This window comes from Bubalus kerabau, chromosome X, assembly GCF_029407905.1.
Source record: "Bubalus kerabau isolate K-KA32 ecotype Philippines breed swamp buffalo chromosome X, PCC_UOA_SB_1v2, whole genome shotgun sequence".
NCBI classification, from domain to species: domain Eukaryota; kingdom Metazoa; phylum Chordata; class Mammalia; order Artiodactyla; family Bovidae; genus Bubalus; species Bubalus kerabau.
Genome location: NC_073647.1, coordinates 28,055,359 through 28,073,701, shown reverse-complemented (window position 1 = coordinate 28,073,701; position 18,343 = coordinate 28,055,359). Strand labels below are relative to the sequence as shown.

General features: G+C 40.7%; 1 protein-coding gene and 1 long non-coding RNA gene across 2 annotated transcripts; one reads left to right on the top strand and one right to left on the bottom strand.

The window, feature by feature from the left end:
- Nucleotides 1-1,648: 1,648 nt before the first annotated feature.
- HAPSTR2 (HUWE1 associated protein modifying stress responses 2) lies at nt 1,649-2,620 on the bottom strand. The gene has a single exon (XM_055563749.1). It carries the CDS (start codon nt 2,618-2,620, stop codon nt 1,787-1,789), a length of 834 nt encoding a protein of 277 aa, XP_055419724.1. The 3' UTR covers nt 1,649-1,786.
- A 3,692-nt stretch (nt 2,621-6,312) lies between these two features.
- Nucleotides 6,313-12,251, top strand: LOC129639885 (uncharacterized). Its single transcript, XR_008708644.1, has 3 exons — nt 6,313-6,415; nt 6,653-6,752; nt 11,717-12,251. It is a non-coding gene; the product is annotated as an uncharacterized LOC129639885 (long non-coding RNA).
- Nucleotides 12,252-18,343: the final 6,092 nt, after the last annotated feature.

Genomic DNA, 18,343 nt, shown 5'->3' with positions numbered 1-18,343 from the left:
TTAAACACACTTATAATTAATACAAGATCTGGGATATTTAGGCACCTTTTAACTATGAAACAGTAGTTTCCATCTCAAACACAGAGATTCTGTTTTTTCCTGATTTCTAAACCAATCTATTTTTTTTGCCTTTTGCAAACTATAGTGGATTTTAACGTTTTACTGATTTGTATTTATGGAGAAGGGAGAACATTAATGATTTAGGTACCAAGCATTGTGCTAGATACTTGAAATATGGGCTTTATCTTACCGTCACAGTGACTTTAGGAGACACATAGTTCCATTTTACAGATGAAAAACTGAGGCCAAAAGACATTAAGTGATTTGCCCAAAATCACACAATGTATCTGTGGGACTACCATTCTACTGTTGATATTTTTGACACAAAGTACATGCTCTTTTAATTAGATCATGCTATACCCTTAAATGGGGCTTCCCTGGTGGCTCAGTGGAGAAGAATCTACCTGCCATACAGGAGGCCTGGGTTCAATCCTTGGGTCAAACAGATCTCCTGGAAAAGGAAATGGCTACCCACTCCAGTATTCCTGCCTGGGAAATTCCATGCACAGGCTCCCAGAGGAATCCGGCAGGCCATGGAGTCACAAAGAGTCAGACATGACTTAGCGACTAAACAACAATATAACCTTAAATGGTGCTTCCCCAGTGGCTTAGCAGTAAAGAATCTGCCTGCAATGCAGGAGATGCAGGTTCTATCCCTGAGTCAGGAAGATCCCTTGGAGGAAAGCATGGCAACTCACTCCAGTACTCTTGCCTGGAGAATCCCATGGACAGAGAAGCCTGGTGGGTTATAATCCATAGCGTGGCACAGAGTTGGACACCACTGAAGCGACTTAGTACACACACACATACCCTTAAATAAAACCCAGAAACTCATTCTACTTTGTCTTCCACTTCAAAACAGAGATCACCAAAAAGATTTAACTTCAGAACAAGGGACATTTTATATCCCTAAGAAAAAGGAATACCACCAAGCCACCAGGAATGCCGTCTTTGACCTCAGGCTCTCAATTGTTGGCTTAACTTTCCTAAAAAGGGTGTTAAATTGATTCAATAGCAACTTATTACCTGTCCAACCATCATAGCACTTTACCTCATCACATAATCACCAAAATGACTATTTTAAGAAAGAAAACTCACAGCCTCAGAGATACACCTTGCACAGTTTCTATCTAGAAATCAGGTTCATGGTATGTGGAGCCAAAACAGAATGTTCCAGATTTCACAAAGATGTCAAGTTTTGCATTCTGATAAAAGGTAACTGAACTAGAAGGAAAAAAACAAAAATGGTTAAAGCAAACAATCAACCAAACAGTAAAGGATAAGACTATCCCATACCCAAGCAAACACCTGTTAGTCCTTCTAAGACTTTTAAATAAAGTCACATTTATTCATTCAACAAACATTTATTAAGCACCAGCAATTGCGCTAGATGCTACGGAATATAACTGTGAACAAGATAAACCAGGCTCCCGCTTGACCGGATACTTCTGCATTAAATGGTCTTACTAACTACTACAAGGTACTTGTACTCTGCTAGTATTATAATTCTGGGAAAGTCAGAGTCATAGGAAGCCTCTTCTGGAATACTTAAGTTTTTGTTGTTGTTGTTTGTTTTTGTTTTTTGGGGTTTGTTTTTTTTTTTGTGGCAAACTGATAGAAATCTTTGTTTAACTTAGAGAAGAGATCATCTGAGGACCCTTTTGACGAGCAAGTTGATGGCCCGGCAAAATGGCAGCTGGCGACCCACCATGCAGTTCAGACCAGTTTAGGCCATTCGGTTGCGCTTGTGGGTTGGGGAGTCCGTGTCGCCATCACCGCACTCGGCCGAGGTGCGCTTGCGGGACCCCCCACTGTCCAGGCAGAGCGCCAGTTCTTCACAGTCGATTGGGCTCAAGTCATCCTCGAGGAAGCTACTTCTTCGGCGGCCAGCGCCGGCGACCTCGCTGGCTTGAGGCGGGGAGCCAGGCGCGCCGGACTGCACGCTAATGCTGGCCATGGCGCCACTGAGGCCGTGAAGGGCGATGGCCTCGTGGAACGGCTGCAGGTCGACGTCCACCGATGAGCCCGATCCGGTGGCGGCGGCCTGGCTGGGGGCCTCAGAGGCCGGTTTCGCGGGCATCCTCGAGATGCGAGACGGCGGCGGGGGCGCCGGGGGCACCTTGCCACACAGGAAACTGATCAGATCTTCACGAAGGATGATGCTCCGGCCCTTCTTCACCCATTCCAGCACATCTTTGATGCGACGCTGGTGGCCCACCTGGATGCCCAGGTCAAAACTTCGTTGGTGGGCATGCCCGCTCTCTTTGTAGAGGCTGGTCACGGCCATGGCTGCATTCTGGAAGGGGTCCCACATGGAGAGTCCTGGCTGTTGGCACCCGGCATCCTTGTAGAGCTGGGCCACGGCGGTGGCTGAGGTCTGGAAGAGGTGCCACAGCTTCTGCTGCTCGCTCTTGAGCCCCGCCGTCTCGGGGGCTGCCTCCTCCTGCAGATCCGGGGGCAGCTCCTCTTCCTGCTCCACCTCGGCCAGGCACTGGCGTTCCCACTTAGAGAACCAATGCTCCGCGACCTCGGCCTCGCCCTCCTTCGGCTGCTCCTCCATCCTCCTCCTTCTGGCCGCTCCTCTCCTCCACCTCCACCTCCTCCTCCGCCTCCTCTGGCTTCTCCACCTCACCTCCGGCTCCGAGCTCCCCTCCTCCTTCTGCGACCACCGCCGCCGCCGCCGCCGCCGCCGCCGCTGCTGCCGCCGCCGCCGCCGCCGCCTCCTCAGCCACCGCGAACACCGCCGCCGCCTCCTCCGCGTGCGCCGGCGGGCGGGAGCGCGGGCGGCGGGGCCCTGAGGCCAACGGTTCCGGCGCGCCGCCCGCGGCCCCGGTGCACGCCCCGCCCCGCCCCGCCCGGCCGAGTCCTCACTACAGCATGGAGATAACTCCGCAGCCGCCGGCGCCGCCTCGCTGCCCCCTTCCGGCCCCGCGGTGCGCTCCTGCGCCCCCCCACACCCCCGCCCAGGGCGCCGCGGCCTCCCCGCCGCCGCCGCAGCCGCCGCGGCCCCGCAGCCCGGTCCCAACCCCCGCTCCGCCGCGGCAGCCGCACCGGGAACTCGGAGGGGGGCCGGCTGGAGCGCTACCTCAACGCGGCGCTTGCCTACTGCTTGGCCCCCTTTTCACACATTTTTGAGACTTGTCGGCTTCATCCAATGAGCTGATCAAATTTTACATCCTATGTTGCCAGAGAGGATTATGGGGCAACTTCATGGTGTCGATCACATCCAGGGCGCCGATCCGGGAAGGCCGGGGGTTAGAGTGGAAAGAGCACGGCCCTCATGAAGTCGGCATCCCGGCAGTGCCCTCCACACAGGAGGTGCCCAGGAGAAGTGTTTTCCATGGATCGAAGCAGTCATTTTATGAAGGGGAAAAAAAAATCAGTTCAGGCATTTGCCGTCCCGCCCCTCCCGGCTTTTCCAGCCTCAGTTTCCCCAAGTGCCCAACCAAGCTGTTGGATTTGGTCTCTGGAAAGCACCTGCAGTCGTGATTTAGAACTTTATTGCTGGCCCTGTAAAGCACCTCTTCCAGGCTGGTTGGGTACTTATCAAATTCTAAGAGTTACAGTCAGAAATGGCATTGATTCACTCCCCCGCCCCCCCCCCCATATTCTTTCAAGTTGTTTTTGTTTTTGTTTTTGTTTTTGTCATTTAAAAAAATCGGTTGAGGCGTTTTCTGTGTGGTCTACATTCAACTACTGACAATTCCAGGATGAAGAAGTGAGAGGAAAGAAAATAGGCAAATGAAATCCCAAACGCGGGATTTTATGCTCTAGTGTAAAATTTAGTACCTTTAAGGAGGTGGGGTGGGGGGAGTTTATCTAATTTGCAACACTCCAAAAATTCTAGCTAGTTAAAACACCATAATAATACCCAAATTGAGCTAAAATGGTATGCGATACTGAAGTTTTTTCCTTGGGTTCGGTAACAACCTCTTATAATGATGCAGTCATTTTTTCAGTGCAGACAATTCCAGATCAAACTGCGTTTAAAAAAAAAAAATTATCATGAGCTAAGAATAACGTCAAAAATGGAAGGAACTAACGTAATACTTTTTTTTTTAATTTGAGGAAAAAAGAGTTTTGCAATTGTTCTTATAGAATATCTGCTGTCTCCAGAAAGCCTTCCAAAGATAATTCTAGCAAAATATACTTAATAATTCCCAAGTATGAAGATTAGTATATAAAATAAAATGATATAACCATTAAGCTTTATCATCTTCCTTAAAAGAAATACATGTTTCTAAGTTTAATATAAAAGAGAAGAAGACGAGAGGATTGTGCCCTTTCTCTGCAAACCGGGCTTTTTCACGATTCATTAAACCCTTTTTCCATATGTGTAATTGGACTCTTCTCATTTACATAAACGAGGGATGAGGCAAAAGACCTAAGATCAGCCCAAAAGGAGAAATACATTTCTCATTCTCCTATGTTAAGAAAATATTGTTAAAGAAAACTCCAAGAAGGCAGAGCCTCCTCCCCCCTCCACACCCACATATACTAGCCCTGAACTAGTTCATGGCCAAGGAGATAGCCCTTTGCCAGAGCTTTAGGACTACCCTGAATATGGTGCCTCAGAGTTATTATCAGAGGCACATGTTTTTATTTTCTCTAAGTAAAAAAACTTGGACCGAAATGACCGACAGTAGGTCAGCATATCCTATTTTCTCCCCTCATTTTTGATTGGGTTAAAAAGCAAGAAGAAAGACTGCAGTGTCTTTGAAAGAGCACAACCCTCTGCTTGGGCTTGAGTTGTCTGGCTGGTATCCTCCATTCAGTTGGTTTCAGCACCTGATTAATTAGTTAATTAGTACTTAGAGCTGACTAGCCCCGGTCGGCAATTTTCCTGCCCTGCATGGTGAAATGTTGAATCCAGCATTGAAATTTCTGTGTCGCACGCCCTAATTATTATCACCCCACTACTTTTTAAACCATTGCACCAAATTATTATAATAGACAGAGCCAGACGACTGTGTGGGAATATGTTCTTTCTGAGAAATAATGGTAGACTTAATCAATATTTTTCACTGTTGCCCTTAACACATATAAATAAAACAATTGAACGGGAAAAATTCTAATTCAATTAGCCTCCAACTCCTTCCATAGTGAAAATGACTTTATATGAGAGACAATTTAGAAAAATCACACCAAAAATTTTTTTAATGTTTTATCAGTTCCTCATATTGCAAAGAGTATGTTTACAAGAATCCTATCTGAGGTTAGTTTTGTCCCTATATAAGCCTAAAATGCCAGAATATTTAAGAAAAGAATAGAAAAATGGAAAGCAAACCAAAAAACCCAAGATCATTTAAACTAGCTGTAAGAAAGTGATGTTATCTGTGTGTGCCTGGGGTGGAGGTACTTTTGATGTTTAAAGTACTGACATGGTTTAGAGGTGAGTTTTCTATAGGAAAAATATTCCTTGGCTGCTGCCCCATTCTTCCATAATTTTAATGTCGTGGCTAAGGTTAAATATCAACTAGGGAAAATTAGTTTTAGGAAATGTTAGGACACAAACCTAACAGTCTAATTTTTGGCAGTTCTCAATGTACCATTACTAAAAAGGGACCCAGTGTGTCAATGACTTTCAATATTACTCATAGCTATTTTCACCTGAAACAATCCTTATATATCAGTAGTGGGTTGCCTGTAATTGTAAGAGCTAAATGGTACACAAAACTGGATACACAACCACACAGATCAGTAAATGGGTCAGACTGAAAGCAAAAGTAAACACCAACCTTAGGAAATGAAAGAAGTTAAAAGATAAGTGTTAAGGACCTTATTCTTTTTGGAGAATAAAACAAGATTTAGTAGCTTTCCACTTAATTTAAATGAAAAGAATCACTACCTTACATATTGCAGTGATAATGTAATGGGGAAAGAAAACAAAAAAGTCTTTGTACAAATGACACCTCCTATAGTTGTTGTGAAGAAACTTTTCCCCTTGGTATCTGCTAACAAATTCTAATTAATGCTGCACATTCCTTTACTGAAATCATTTAATGCGTAACAAGGGGGGTAAAAAGAAATGCTGAATGCTCGTGATTGCCCTGTTAGAATTATGGGAGTGAAAGCCTGGGGCCCCAAACTTACTGTCTATTAAAGCCAAGCTTTGAAAAAGAAATGCAACCTACAAAAGCTGTCAATCTCCCTTGCCCCTAAAGCCTGGGTTCACATGGATTCAAGTGACAGCCCTCCTCCCCCATGCACAATACATCAATCTGTCTCTCCCACAAGCACCCACAGCCCATTGTGCTGGCCGCAGGTGCCTATTATGGCACCCATGGCTGCCTCCCACAGCTCCGCCCCTGAGAAACAGGAACTGCAGACAATGGAGCCCTGTGGGAAGACAGAGGTGGGTGTTGGGAGGGATAACAGACAGATGGTAAAGGGTATAGGGTAGTAAGGTAGTTTCAAAACAAATGTCAAACATTCAAAATTATTGCTTTTGCGTGTCTCCCCTTTTGAATTGCCTTTGCTTCAATCACCATCTGCCATAATTATAAAAACACTTACCTGTTATAATGAATATTTGTTCCCCTTTTTGGGTATCTGTGGAGGGGGTGACCTTCAATGCTCTACTTCTGTTTAGCCCTCTAGGTTTCTGAAGGTCACAGACTGAGGAGTTATAGTTAAGTGACACCACTGGACCACAGAGGGGAAAGAAAGGATATTTCCAATTTTTTGGCAAGGTTTGTCATTTCTCTTCGAGCTCAGTTTTGGGCTCTTTAAGGGGTAAGGGTTATAAAAACTTATTACTTGGGGTAATATATTTGTGAAATGAAAGTACTGTAAGACTTCTTACAAATGTCAAATCAGGCAGGTGGAAATTCTTAGGCCATTTCTTTTCTGGTAAGAAGTCACATAAAAGGAGATGAGGTGGATTTAACAATGAAAGTACTGAAGGTTTCTGATTCAATCTCTTTTCCTATTTCCAAGCATGTTAACAAAGATAAATAAAATTATTTTAAAAATTACTGAACACTATTCACATTGAGCAGCACTATCAGAAAAAGCACATTTGAAAGATTTCATTTCATAAAATGTCACCTGTCTTTGGTGTTTTTAACCTTCTGAGTTATGGACTAATTAAGAAGCAATAAATGGAAGAATTAAAATATATTCCCTAAACACATATAGTCATTCAAGTAATCTGATTTAGTTGCTTTTACCCTTAATTTATCATCCTAATATACCACCTTATTCCTGCTTCCAAAATAATTTGTCAGAAATCAAAACCAAGCTAACAGTAACTTTATCACTACTGCTACTATCTGTCTCATACAAAAAGCAACCAAGAAAAATCTGGCACAGTTGTAAATCATGGTCAAGCAGATTGGTGACTTGTTGGAATGAGGGTACCACCAAAATAATACCAGGAACTAAAACCAGCCAGTTTTCCTGAAGCAAACAAGAGGGTCTTAGTTTGCTGTCAAAAACTACAAACTAGGCTTTAACTAGGGACTGTCAGGGATCCAAGTGAGCTCCTGGCCAGGGAGAGCTTAATTAGAAGAGTTCGTTTGGGTTTTTAAATCACAGAAGAAAAACAACCAATGCATAATGAAAGCGTGCAGCAGTCTAATGTAGCACAAAATTCACTATTCCATTATATGTGTGTGTAGTGATTGTGCACATTTCATTAACAATTTAAAGTTAGATTTTAAACATTATTTTTGTGCCCATTACTAGGACATGTTTCTTTTGTTTTCTTCTTATGCGTCCTTTTAGAGATTTTAATGTATTTATTGCCAAATTTGCATGCCCTCTCTTTTTATACAAGTAGCAACATACTACATGTTTTTTTTTTTTTAAACCTGAGGTATCTTGGGGATCAGTCCATATCAGAACATCAAGAGCTTCTAGGGCATACTTCTTAAATGGGAATAGTTCTGAGTCATCTTTGGTATTTGTAAAAGTTAAGACTCTAGTTCAACGATGGCATGGTATGTCATTCCAAATATTTAACCACTAAAGTGAACAAGTCATTTAGAGGCTACTCTTAAGTTTCCTAACTACAACTGAATTAAGCATATCATTTCAAAAGCTCAGAAATTAGTACAGCTCACTCCAATTATCCATCAAAATGGAAGCCAGAGAAAATATGGAGCAGGCAGTTACAGATAGCCATAAATACCACCTTTCTTTGAGATGCTTCCATGGAAAAACTTTTAAGATATTTATTGGTAGGATTTGTGAATAATTTTTATTGTGTCCAAAATATTCAGAGTTCAAAAGTAATTGTGAAGGTTTCCCACTTGACCCACAGTCCATTAGTCATACTTATGGTATCTCACAAAAATAACCTTGCTTAGTTGATTTAACTGATTAAAAGATGCCAGGTTTTAGCTGTAAAACTAGTTGACAGTACACAGTCCTTTTATCTGTGATCCAACACCAAGTTCTTTTACTTCTCGAGATTTTCTGTGAGGCCCTTGGGTCTATCCATTTAAAAATTAACAGTTTGTTGGTTAAATCCAAGATTTGTTGTCAGACAAAACTCAGTTCTGATCTTGTTTCTGGATCTTGAAAGTGGTGTGATTGAACTTTTCTGAACTAAATTTTCTGTAAATAGGGATAATAATAGTATCTACCTCACAGGTTTGTTGTAAAGGTTAAATGAGACCATGCATTCACTATTAAAACAATGCCTGGAAACATAATGAATCCTCAAACAACAGTACTTATTATTACTCTTAATAATAATAACATCAGTTATAGGACTCTAAGGATAAGCTACATGGGTTCTCAAATATGACTGATGAGCAAAAATTCACCTGGGAGAAACAACAAGGTCCTTCAGGTATAGCACAGAGAGCTATATTCAAAATCCTGTGATAAACCATAGTGGAAAAGAATATGAAAAATAATATATATATATACATATACATATACACAAATATGTACACTGTATTGGAGAAGGCAATGGCAACCCACTCCAGTGCTCTTGCCTGGAAAATCCCATGGATGGAGGAGCCTGGTAGGCTGCAGTCCATGGGGTTGCTAAGAGTCGGACACTACTGAGTGACTTCACTTTCACTTTTCACTTTCATGCATTGGAGAAGGAAATGGCAACCCACTCCAGTGTTCTCACCTGGAGAATCCCAGGGACGGGGGAGCCTGGTGGGCTGCCGTCTATGGGGTCGCACAGAGTCGGACACGACTGAAGCGACTTAGCAGCAGCAGCAGTACACTATATATATGTACAAATATAATATATGTACATATATATGTACAAGTGATTCACTTTGCTGTATAGCAGAAATTAATACAACATTGTAAATCAACTATACTTCAATAATTTTTTTTAAATCACCTGCGGGAGTTTTTAAAAAATGCATATACCCCAGCCACACCTACTCCAAGAAACTCCAACTGAACAGGTCTGTGGGAATGCCTAAAAATCTGTATTTTAAAGTACTCCAGGGACTTCCCTGGTGGTCCAGTGGTTAAGATTCAGCTCCCAATGTAGGGGCCGGGGTTCGGTTGCTGGTCAGGGAACTAGATCCCATATGCTGCAACTGAAAATTCCATATGCTGCAACGAAAATCAAAGATCCTGCATGCTGCAAGACCCAGAACAGCCGAATAAATAAATATTTTTGAAAAAGTACTCCAGAGGTGTGCAATTGAGGAAATCCCAAGATGAGAACTGCTAAGCTGACCAAGAAAGCAATAGGTAATAATTAGAATAGGAAGTCAAAGGGCTTGGTAAAGAATATCCCTAAGATGGGCACAAATTCCCTAATCAACTTATATAAGAAACCAGAAGCTATTTATATGTGCTTTTGGTTGACAATAAAAATGATATACAATCAGGAACTCTGAGGAAAACAGAAAGCTGTATGATGATTCTAGTTCTAATAGGAAGCATACTAAGTGTGGCATTGTTGTGAGCCATTGAAGGAGTGTAAGAAAAGATAATCCATTTGGTTTTGACATTTGAAACATTCTCCCATTAGCATCATTTTTTTTGTTTTACTGCCACATGATTACGTCTTTTTTATCTGTAAGTACAACCACACTGTTTGGTCTTGGTTATTTGTTGTTGTTGTTCAGCCGCACAGTCACGTCAGACTCTGCAAACCCATGGACTGCAGCCAGAGAGGCTTCCCTGTCCTTCACTATTTCCTGGAGTTTGGTCAAACTCATATCCATAGAGTCAGTGATGCCATCCAACCATCTCATCCTCTCTCTCCCCCTTCTCCTCCTGCCTTCAGTCTTTCCCAGCACCAGGGTCTTTTCCTGATGCTCTTCCCATCAGGTGGCCAAAGTATTGGAGCTTCTGCTTCAGCATCAGTCCTTCCGATGAATATTCAGGGTTGATTTCCTTTAGGATTGACTGGTTTGATCTTGTTGTCCAAGGAACTCTATAAAGAGTCTTCTCCAACACCACAATTCAAAAGCATCAATTACTTGGTGTTCAGCCTTCTCTATAGTCCAACTCTTATATCTGAACACAACTGCTGGAAAAAGCATAGCTTTTACTATATGGGCCTTTGTCAGCATAGTGATATCTCTCTCTCTGCTTTTTAATACACTGTCTAGGTTTGTGATAGCTTTCTTTCCAAGGAGCAAGCATCTTCTAATCTCATGGCTGCATTCACCGTTCCATTGGGAGAATGATGTTTATTTGTTAAATTCTTTAATTGAGCTTCTTATTATGGGATAATTATATGCAGTTGTAAGAAATACTATGGAGAAATCCAGTGTATCCTATATTCAGTTTCCCCCAACAGCAACATCTTGCAAAGGTAGAAAACAATAGCAAAACCAAAATATAGGCGCTGATAGAGCTGAGATGCAGAAGAATTCTATCAGCACAAGGACCCCTCACATTTCCTCTTCACAGCCATACCTTCTTCCCTTCCACCCCTCTCCTCCCTAATGCATGGTAAACAGTAAACTGCTCTCCATTTCTATAATTTTATTCCAAGAATGTATATAAATAATATAAATACACTAAGACAGCATGTGACCTTTGGGGATTGACTTTTTCCACTCAGCACAGTTCTTTGGAGATTCATCCAGTTAGTTACCTGTATCAATAGTTCCTTCCTTTTTATTGCTGAGCAATAGATTTACCTATAGATTTACCACAGTTTGTTTAACCATTCACCAGTTGAAAGACAACAGGGCTATTTCCAGTTTGTGAATAAAGCTATTACTAATAAAGCTGCTTTGAACATTTGTGTACAGGTTTTTATGTGAACAGAAATCTTCATTTCTCTGGGATAAGTGCCCAGGAATACAATGGCTAGGTGGTATAGTGCTTGCACATTTAGCTTTCAATAGAAATTGCCAAACTCCTTCCAGAGTGTCTGTCCCATTTTATATTTCCACCAGCAATGTGTGAATGATCCACTTTCATTACATCTTCCTCATATGTGTTATTCTCATTAATTTTAGATCCCCTGATAGATGCATGGTGATAGGTCAACATGGTTTTAATTTGTGTATCCCTAATAACTAATAATATTGAACATATTTTATGTGCCTATTTGCCATCTATAAATCCTCCTTGGTGAAATGTCTCTTCACATCTTTTGCATTTTTTTTTTCCTTTTTTAAATTAAGCTATAGATAAAGCATACTGAGGATTTAATTAGTTTGTAAAACACATTTCATTTTACTTTTAATTTTGCTATTTTATTTTTTAGGTTGACACTTGAGAAGCACTTACTATGTATCAAATTCACAAAGGCTAACTTAACTTGAACAAGGAGTTCTGCCAGCAGTTGGCCTTCGGACTTGAATTACAACACTGGCTTTTCCCTGGATCTCCACGCTATTGCCCCAACCAGCCTCCATAATCATGTGAACCCACTCCTTAAAATAAATCTCTCTATTTTTTATTTTTATTTTTTGACTGCACCTTGCAGCTTGCACAATCTTAGTTCTTTGAACAGGGATTGAACCTGGACTCTAGCACCAAGTCCTAACCAAAGGACCACCAGGGAATTCCCTCTGTTTATATATACACATTCTATTGGTTTGTTTCTCTGGAGTACCCTGATTAATACACACACACACAGACACACACATACACATGCTCATTCAGAACCAGTCAAATTCACCTTCATCCTTAACCTATTTTCTGCAAAATATTGTAAACTATTGACTATCCAATCATAGGGGACTGTTTCAATAAATAATACATTTAGTGGTCATATAATGGAGTATTATGCAGACATCCAATAGATAGAGATAATATAAAAAGATATATATATATATATATGTATTAAATGCTTGTATGTATCTCTGAATCTATTCTACTGAAATAAAAGCAGATGTAAAACTTTTTGTACAAAGGTGGTCACTATGGTATTACTTGTAAAGATAAATATAAAAATATAGTAATAAATGGGAGACTAGTTAAATAAACATAGTATACCTATACAAGAGGACATCATACTGTTTTATAAAAGAATAAAGTAGATCTATATGTGAAGTTTGGAACAATCGCAAAAAAATATTAATATGTGGAAAAAAGAAGTAGTAAGGAGCAAGATAACATGAAGGGTATATTACCAGTTGTATGTATGTATATATATATATGTGTGTGTGTGTATATCATCTGAATGGAAACATCCAGACTAATGCTTGACCAGCATTATTTGGCACCATGATCCAGCCAAGTTGATACACATAAAATTAACCATCACAATGTGTGTGCATATACAGAGAAGCATATTTAAGGTCAATGGTTACTTAAGAATTTAGAAATTAGACTAATATACACTGGATAATACCCAAAGTATTTGAAAATGTACCAAATTCACCATCACTTTTCAACACCAAACTCTAGTCCTTTTTTCCAAATCACAAATAGATATTATACTCCCTTAGAAAAATTAAAGCACCAAAAAAATATCTTTTATCTGTTCCCTCAGAGAAGCTTAAATTCCAAATTATGCATAAAGCTTTTTTCTGTTCTGCTCCATCCAGCTACAGGGGCTTCACTCAAGTATGGGTTTGGAGTCTGGGACTTTGTTCCCTGGAACTGACATTGCTATGGCTAAGTCACTTCAGTCGTGTCCGACTGTGTGACCCCATAGACGGCAGCCCACCAGGCTCCCCCGTCCCTGGGATTCTCCAGGCAAGAACACTGGAGTGGGTTGCCATTCCCTTCTCCAATGCATGAAAGTGAAAAGTGAAAGTGAAGTCGCTCAGTCATGTCCGACCCTCAGCGACCCCATGGACTGCAGCCTTCCAGGCTCCTCCATCCATGGGATTTTCCAGGCAAGAGTACTGGAATGGGGTGCCATTACCTTCTCCAGGGAACTGACATAGATTCTTCAAAATTTTCCGATTTCTATTATTTTAACCCCAGATTTTTCCATCTTTCCAAAGTTCCAAGGAGCTAACAAACCACAGAGAATGTGGTGCCATAAGTTCTGCATCCACAAAGCTCTGACCAAATGCCATGGTTGAATATGCTTGCTGATATTCCTTACAATTAGGCAACGTTTCTCAACAGCAGCAGTATTTCCACTTCCAATCTGGGTCCACAGAGTTGTTAACAGATGAAGATGGCAGAACTTCACCTCAGTAAAGTACAAGTGTAGACAGAAAACAGAAGAATTACAAACAAACAAAAAGAAAAAAGACAGTTTTTGAAAGAAATGATGCTGAACAACTCAATAGCCACAGGAGAAAATTTTGAGACTTTGCAGTAGACTAAGATTTCTGAGTATGCAAAAAGCATGAACCATAAAAGAAAAAAATGATAAATTAGACTTCATAAAAATTTAAGGCGGTTCTATTTCCAGTTTTTTTAAGGAATCTCCACACTGTTCTCCATAGTGGCTGTACTAGTTTGCATTCCCACCAACAGTGTAAGAGGGTTCCCTTTTCTCCACACCCTCTCCAGCATTTATTACTTGTAGACTTTTGGATCGCAGCCATTCTGACTGGTGTGAAATGGTACCTCATAGTGGTTTTGATTTGCATTTCTCTGATAATGAGTGATGTTGAGCATCTTTTCATGTGTTTGTTAGCCATCTGTATGTCTTCTTTAGAGAAATGTCTATTTAGTTCTTTGGCCCATTTTTTGATTGGGTCATTTATTTTTCTGGAGTTGAGCTGTAGGAGTTGCTTGTATATTCTCGAGATTAGTTGTTTGTCAGTTGCTTCATTTGCTATTATTTTCTCCCATTCTGAAGGCTGTCTTTTCACCTTACTAATAGTTTCCTTTGATGTGCAGAAGCTTTTAAGGTTAATTAGGTCCCATTTGTTTATTTTTGCTTCTATTTCCAATATTCTGGAAATAGAACTGCCTTATGATCCAGCAATCCCACTGCTGGGCATACACACTGAGGAAACCAGAAGGGAAAGAGACACATGTACCCCAATGTTCATCACAGCACTGTTTATAATAGCCAGGACATGGAAGCAACCCAGATGTTCATCAGCAGATGAATGGATAAGAAAGCTGTGGTACATATACACAATGGAGTATTATTCAGCCATTAAAAAGAATACATTTGAATCAGTTCTAATGAGGTGGATGAAACTGGAGCCTATTATACAGAGTGAAGTAAGCCAGAAAGAAAAACACCAATACAGTATACTAACGCATATATATGGAATTTAGAAAGATGGTAACAATAACCCTGTGTACAAGACAGCAAAAGAGACACTGATGTATAGAACAGTCTTATGGACTCTGTGGGAGAGGGAGAGGGTGGGAAGATTTGGGAGAATGGCATTGAAACATGTAAAATATCATGTATGAAACGAGTTGCCAGTCCAGGTTCAATGCACGATACTGGATGCTTGGGGCTAGTGCACTGGGATGACCCAGAGGGATGGTATGGGGAGGGAGGAGGGAGGAGGGTTCAGGGTGGGGCACACATGTATACCTGTGGCGGATTCATTTTGATATTTGGCAAAACTAATACAATTATGTAAAGTTTAAAAATAAAATAAAAAAAAATTTTAAACATCTGCTATTAAAAAATTATGATTGGGACTTCCCTGGTGGTCCAGTGGCTAAGACTCCATGCTCCCTATGCAGGGGGCCCAGGATCAATCCTTGGTTGGGGAACTAGATCTCATATGCCATACCTAAGAAGTCAAACACAAAAGAATACACTGGAAGAAAGCAAATCAATGGATGCTTGAGGCCAGGGGTCTTGGAAGAGTATAAAAGGATATCTTTTAGGATCATGGAACTGTCCTGTAACTAGAGTATGGTGATGTTTGAATGACTTTATACAATTACTAAAATTCATCCAACTATACATTTAAAATGGGTGAATCTTATTGTAAGTAAATTGCAGCTCAACAAGTTGGAAATTTTCCTAAAAAGGAAGATTGTATTATTTCCTCTTCACCAAAGGGCCAATCAATCCATGCTAGTGGTCCAGAGTCCACCTGGGAGAAATCTGTCAAGTAGGCAATCACACTAGAAGGCCACTGTGTTTGGGGTGCTGTGAATTCACAACCCATGAAGACTACTTCCTTCGGAGAGGATGGTATGTGGGACTTTCTTTTCTTCTAAACCTTAGCCATCTGAGATGGTGCTGCCTCCAGTCTCTAGGTCTTTCCTGGAGCTTCCTTCCCTTTCAGAATCTGAGCTATATATTTTTAAGCTCCCAATCTCCCTTTCCCTTTTCTCTTGCATCTCTGTGTTTCTCACATCTCAGTCACAAACCTTTTATAGGCTCTACCCAGGGATGTAGCTTCCATTTTCACTTGTTAGCATGGTCCTCTACACTTACAACATTTATATATATCCCTCCAACCTCATGCTTTCTAATACCTTTGTCCTCTCCTATTCCTATCACTGTTCAAATATTTCTTTCCACCACCTCTTTGAGGAGGTGGAAGGAAAGAGACAAAAGGAGGATAGCATATGCTTAACCCCCATACAAGTTGTTCTCCCAGATAACCTAATGAGCTTAAACATTAAACAGTCCTATGAGGCCACCATTACCCTGATACGAAAGCCAGATGAAAATACCACAAAAAAGAAAATTACAAGCTAATACAACTAATGAACATAGATACAAAAATCTTCCACAAAATACTAGCAAACCGAATGCAACAATTCTTTAAAAGGGTCATACACCATGTTCCGGAGAAGGCAATGGAACCCCACTCCAGTACTCTTGCCTGGAAAATCCCATGGATGGAGGAGCCTGGTAGGCTGTAGTCCATGGGGTCGCTAAGAGTCGGACACAACTGAGCGACTTCCCTTTCACTTTTCACTTTCCTGCATTGGAGAAGGAAATGGCAACCCACTCCAGTGTTCTTGCCTGGAGAATCCCAGGGAAGGCGGAGCCTGGTGGGCTTCCATCAATGGGGTCGCACAGAGTCAGACACGACTGAAGTGACTTAGCAGCAGCAGCACACCATGTTCAAGTGGCATTAATCCAAAGGATACCAGGATTTTCAATATCTACAAATCAACGTGATATACCACATCAACAAACTGAAGAATAAAAACCCCATATGGTGATCTCAATAGACGCAGAAAAAAGCTTTTGATAAAATTCAACATCCATTTATGATAAAAACTCCAGAAAATGAGTATAGAGAGAACATACCACAACATAATAAAGGTCATATATGACAAACCCACAGATAATATATTCAATGGTGAAAAGCTGAAATCATTTCCTCTAAGATTAGGAACAAGATATGAATGTCCATTCTCACTACTTGTATTCAACATAGTTTTGGAAGTCCTAGCCACAGCCATCAGAGAAGAAAATAAATAAATAAAAGGAATTCAAACTGGAAAGAAAGGGGTAAAACTGTCACTGCAGATAACACATTATACATAGAAAATCCTAAAAATGCTACCAGAAAACTACTAGAGCTCATCAATGAACTTGGTAAAATTTCAGGATACAAAATTAATATACAGAAATATGCTGCATTTCTATACACTAACAAATATCAATAGAGAAATTAAGGAAACAATCCTATTTACCATTGCATCAAAAAGAATAAAATACCTAGGAATAAACTTATCTAAGGAAGCAAAAGACCTGTACCCCCAACTCTGTAAGACACTGATGAAAGAAACTTAAGATGACACAAACAGATAGATACATAGTGTTCCTAGACTGGAAGAGTTAATACTGTTAAAATGACCATACAACCCAAGGCAATCTACAGTTTCAATGAAACTCCATATCAATATACCAAAAACATTTTTCACAGAATGAGAACAAATATTTTTAAATTTGTGGTGGTTTAGCTGCTAAGTTGTGCCTGACTCTTGTGACCCCATGGACTGTAGCCTGCCAGGCTCCTCAGTCCACGGGATTCTCCAGGCAAGAATACTGGAGTGGGTTGCCATTTCCTTCTCCAGGGGATCTTCCCATCCTAGGAATAGAATCTGGGTCTCCTGCATTGCAGGCAGGTTCTTTAACAACTGAGCTAAAATTCTGTATAGAAGCACAAAAGACTCTGAATACCCAAAACAATCTTGAGAAAGAAGAACTAGCTGGAGGAATAATCATGTTCCCCGACATACAGATTATACTACAAAACTATAGGCATCAACACAGTATGGTACTGGCACAAAAATAAATACATAGGGACTTCCCGGGTGGTCCAGTGGCTAAGACTCCATGCTCCTACTGCTGGGGGCATGGGTTCAATCCCTGGTCAGGGAACTGGATCCCACATGTCATAACTAAAGATCCCAAGTGTTACAACTAAGACCCAGCATAGCCAAATAAATAAACATTTTAATAAACAGACACACAGATCAATGGAATAGGATAGAGAGCCAAGACATAAACCTATACACTTATGGTCAATTAATCTATGACAAAGGAGGCAAGAATATACAATGTAGAAGAGACAGTCTCCTCAATAAGTGGTGCTGAGAAAATTGGACAGCTACATGTAAAAGAACAAGAACATTCTCTAACAACATATACAAAATAAACTCAAAATGGATTAAAGACCCAAAAGTATTACTAGATACTATAAAACTCCTAGAGGAAAACATAGGCAGAACACACTTTGATGAAAATTGCAGGAATATTATTTTGGACCCATCTCCTAGAGTAATGGAAACAAAAACAAAAATAAAAGGAACCTAATTAAACATAAAAGCTTTTGCACAGCAAAGGAAATCATAAACAAAATAAAAAGACAACCTATGGAATGGGAGAAAATACTTGCAAACAATGTGACTGACAAGGGCTTAATATCCAAAATATGCAACTAGCTCATATAACTAAATAGCAAAAAAAACAAACAACTCAGTCAAATAGGCAGAAGATCTAAACAGACATTTCTCCAAAGAAGACATACAGATG

What these genes read in the sequence shown, in the direction of transcription:
- HAPSTR2 (XM_055563749.1), bottom strand. Translation starts at nt 2,620, where the DNA reads ATGGAGGAGCAGCCGAAGGAGGGCGAGGCCGAGGTCGCGGAGCATTGG.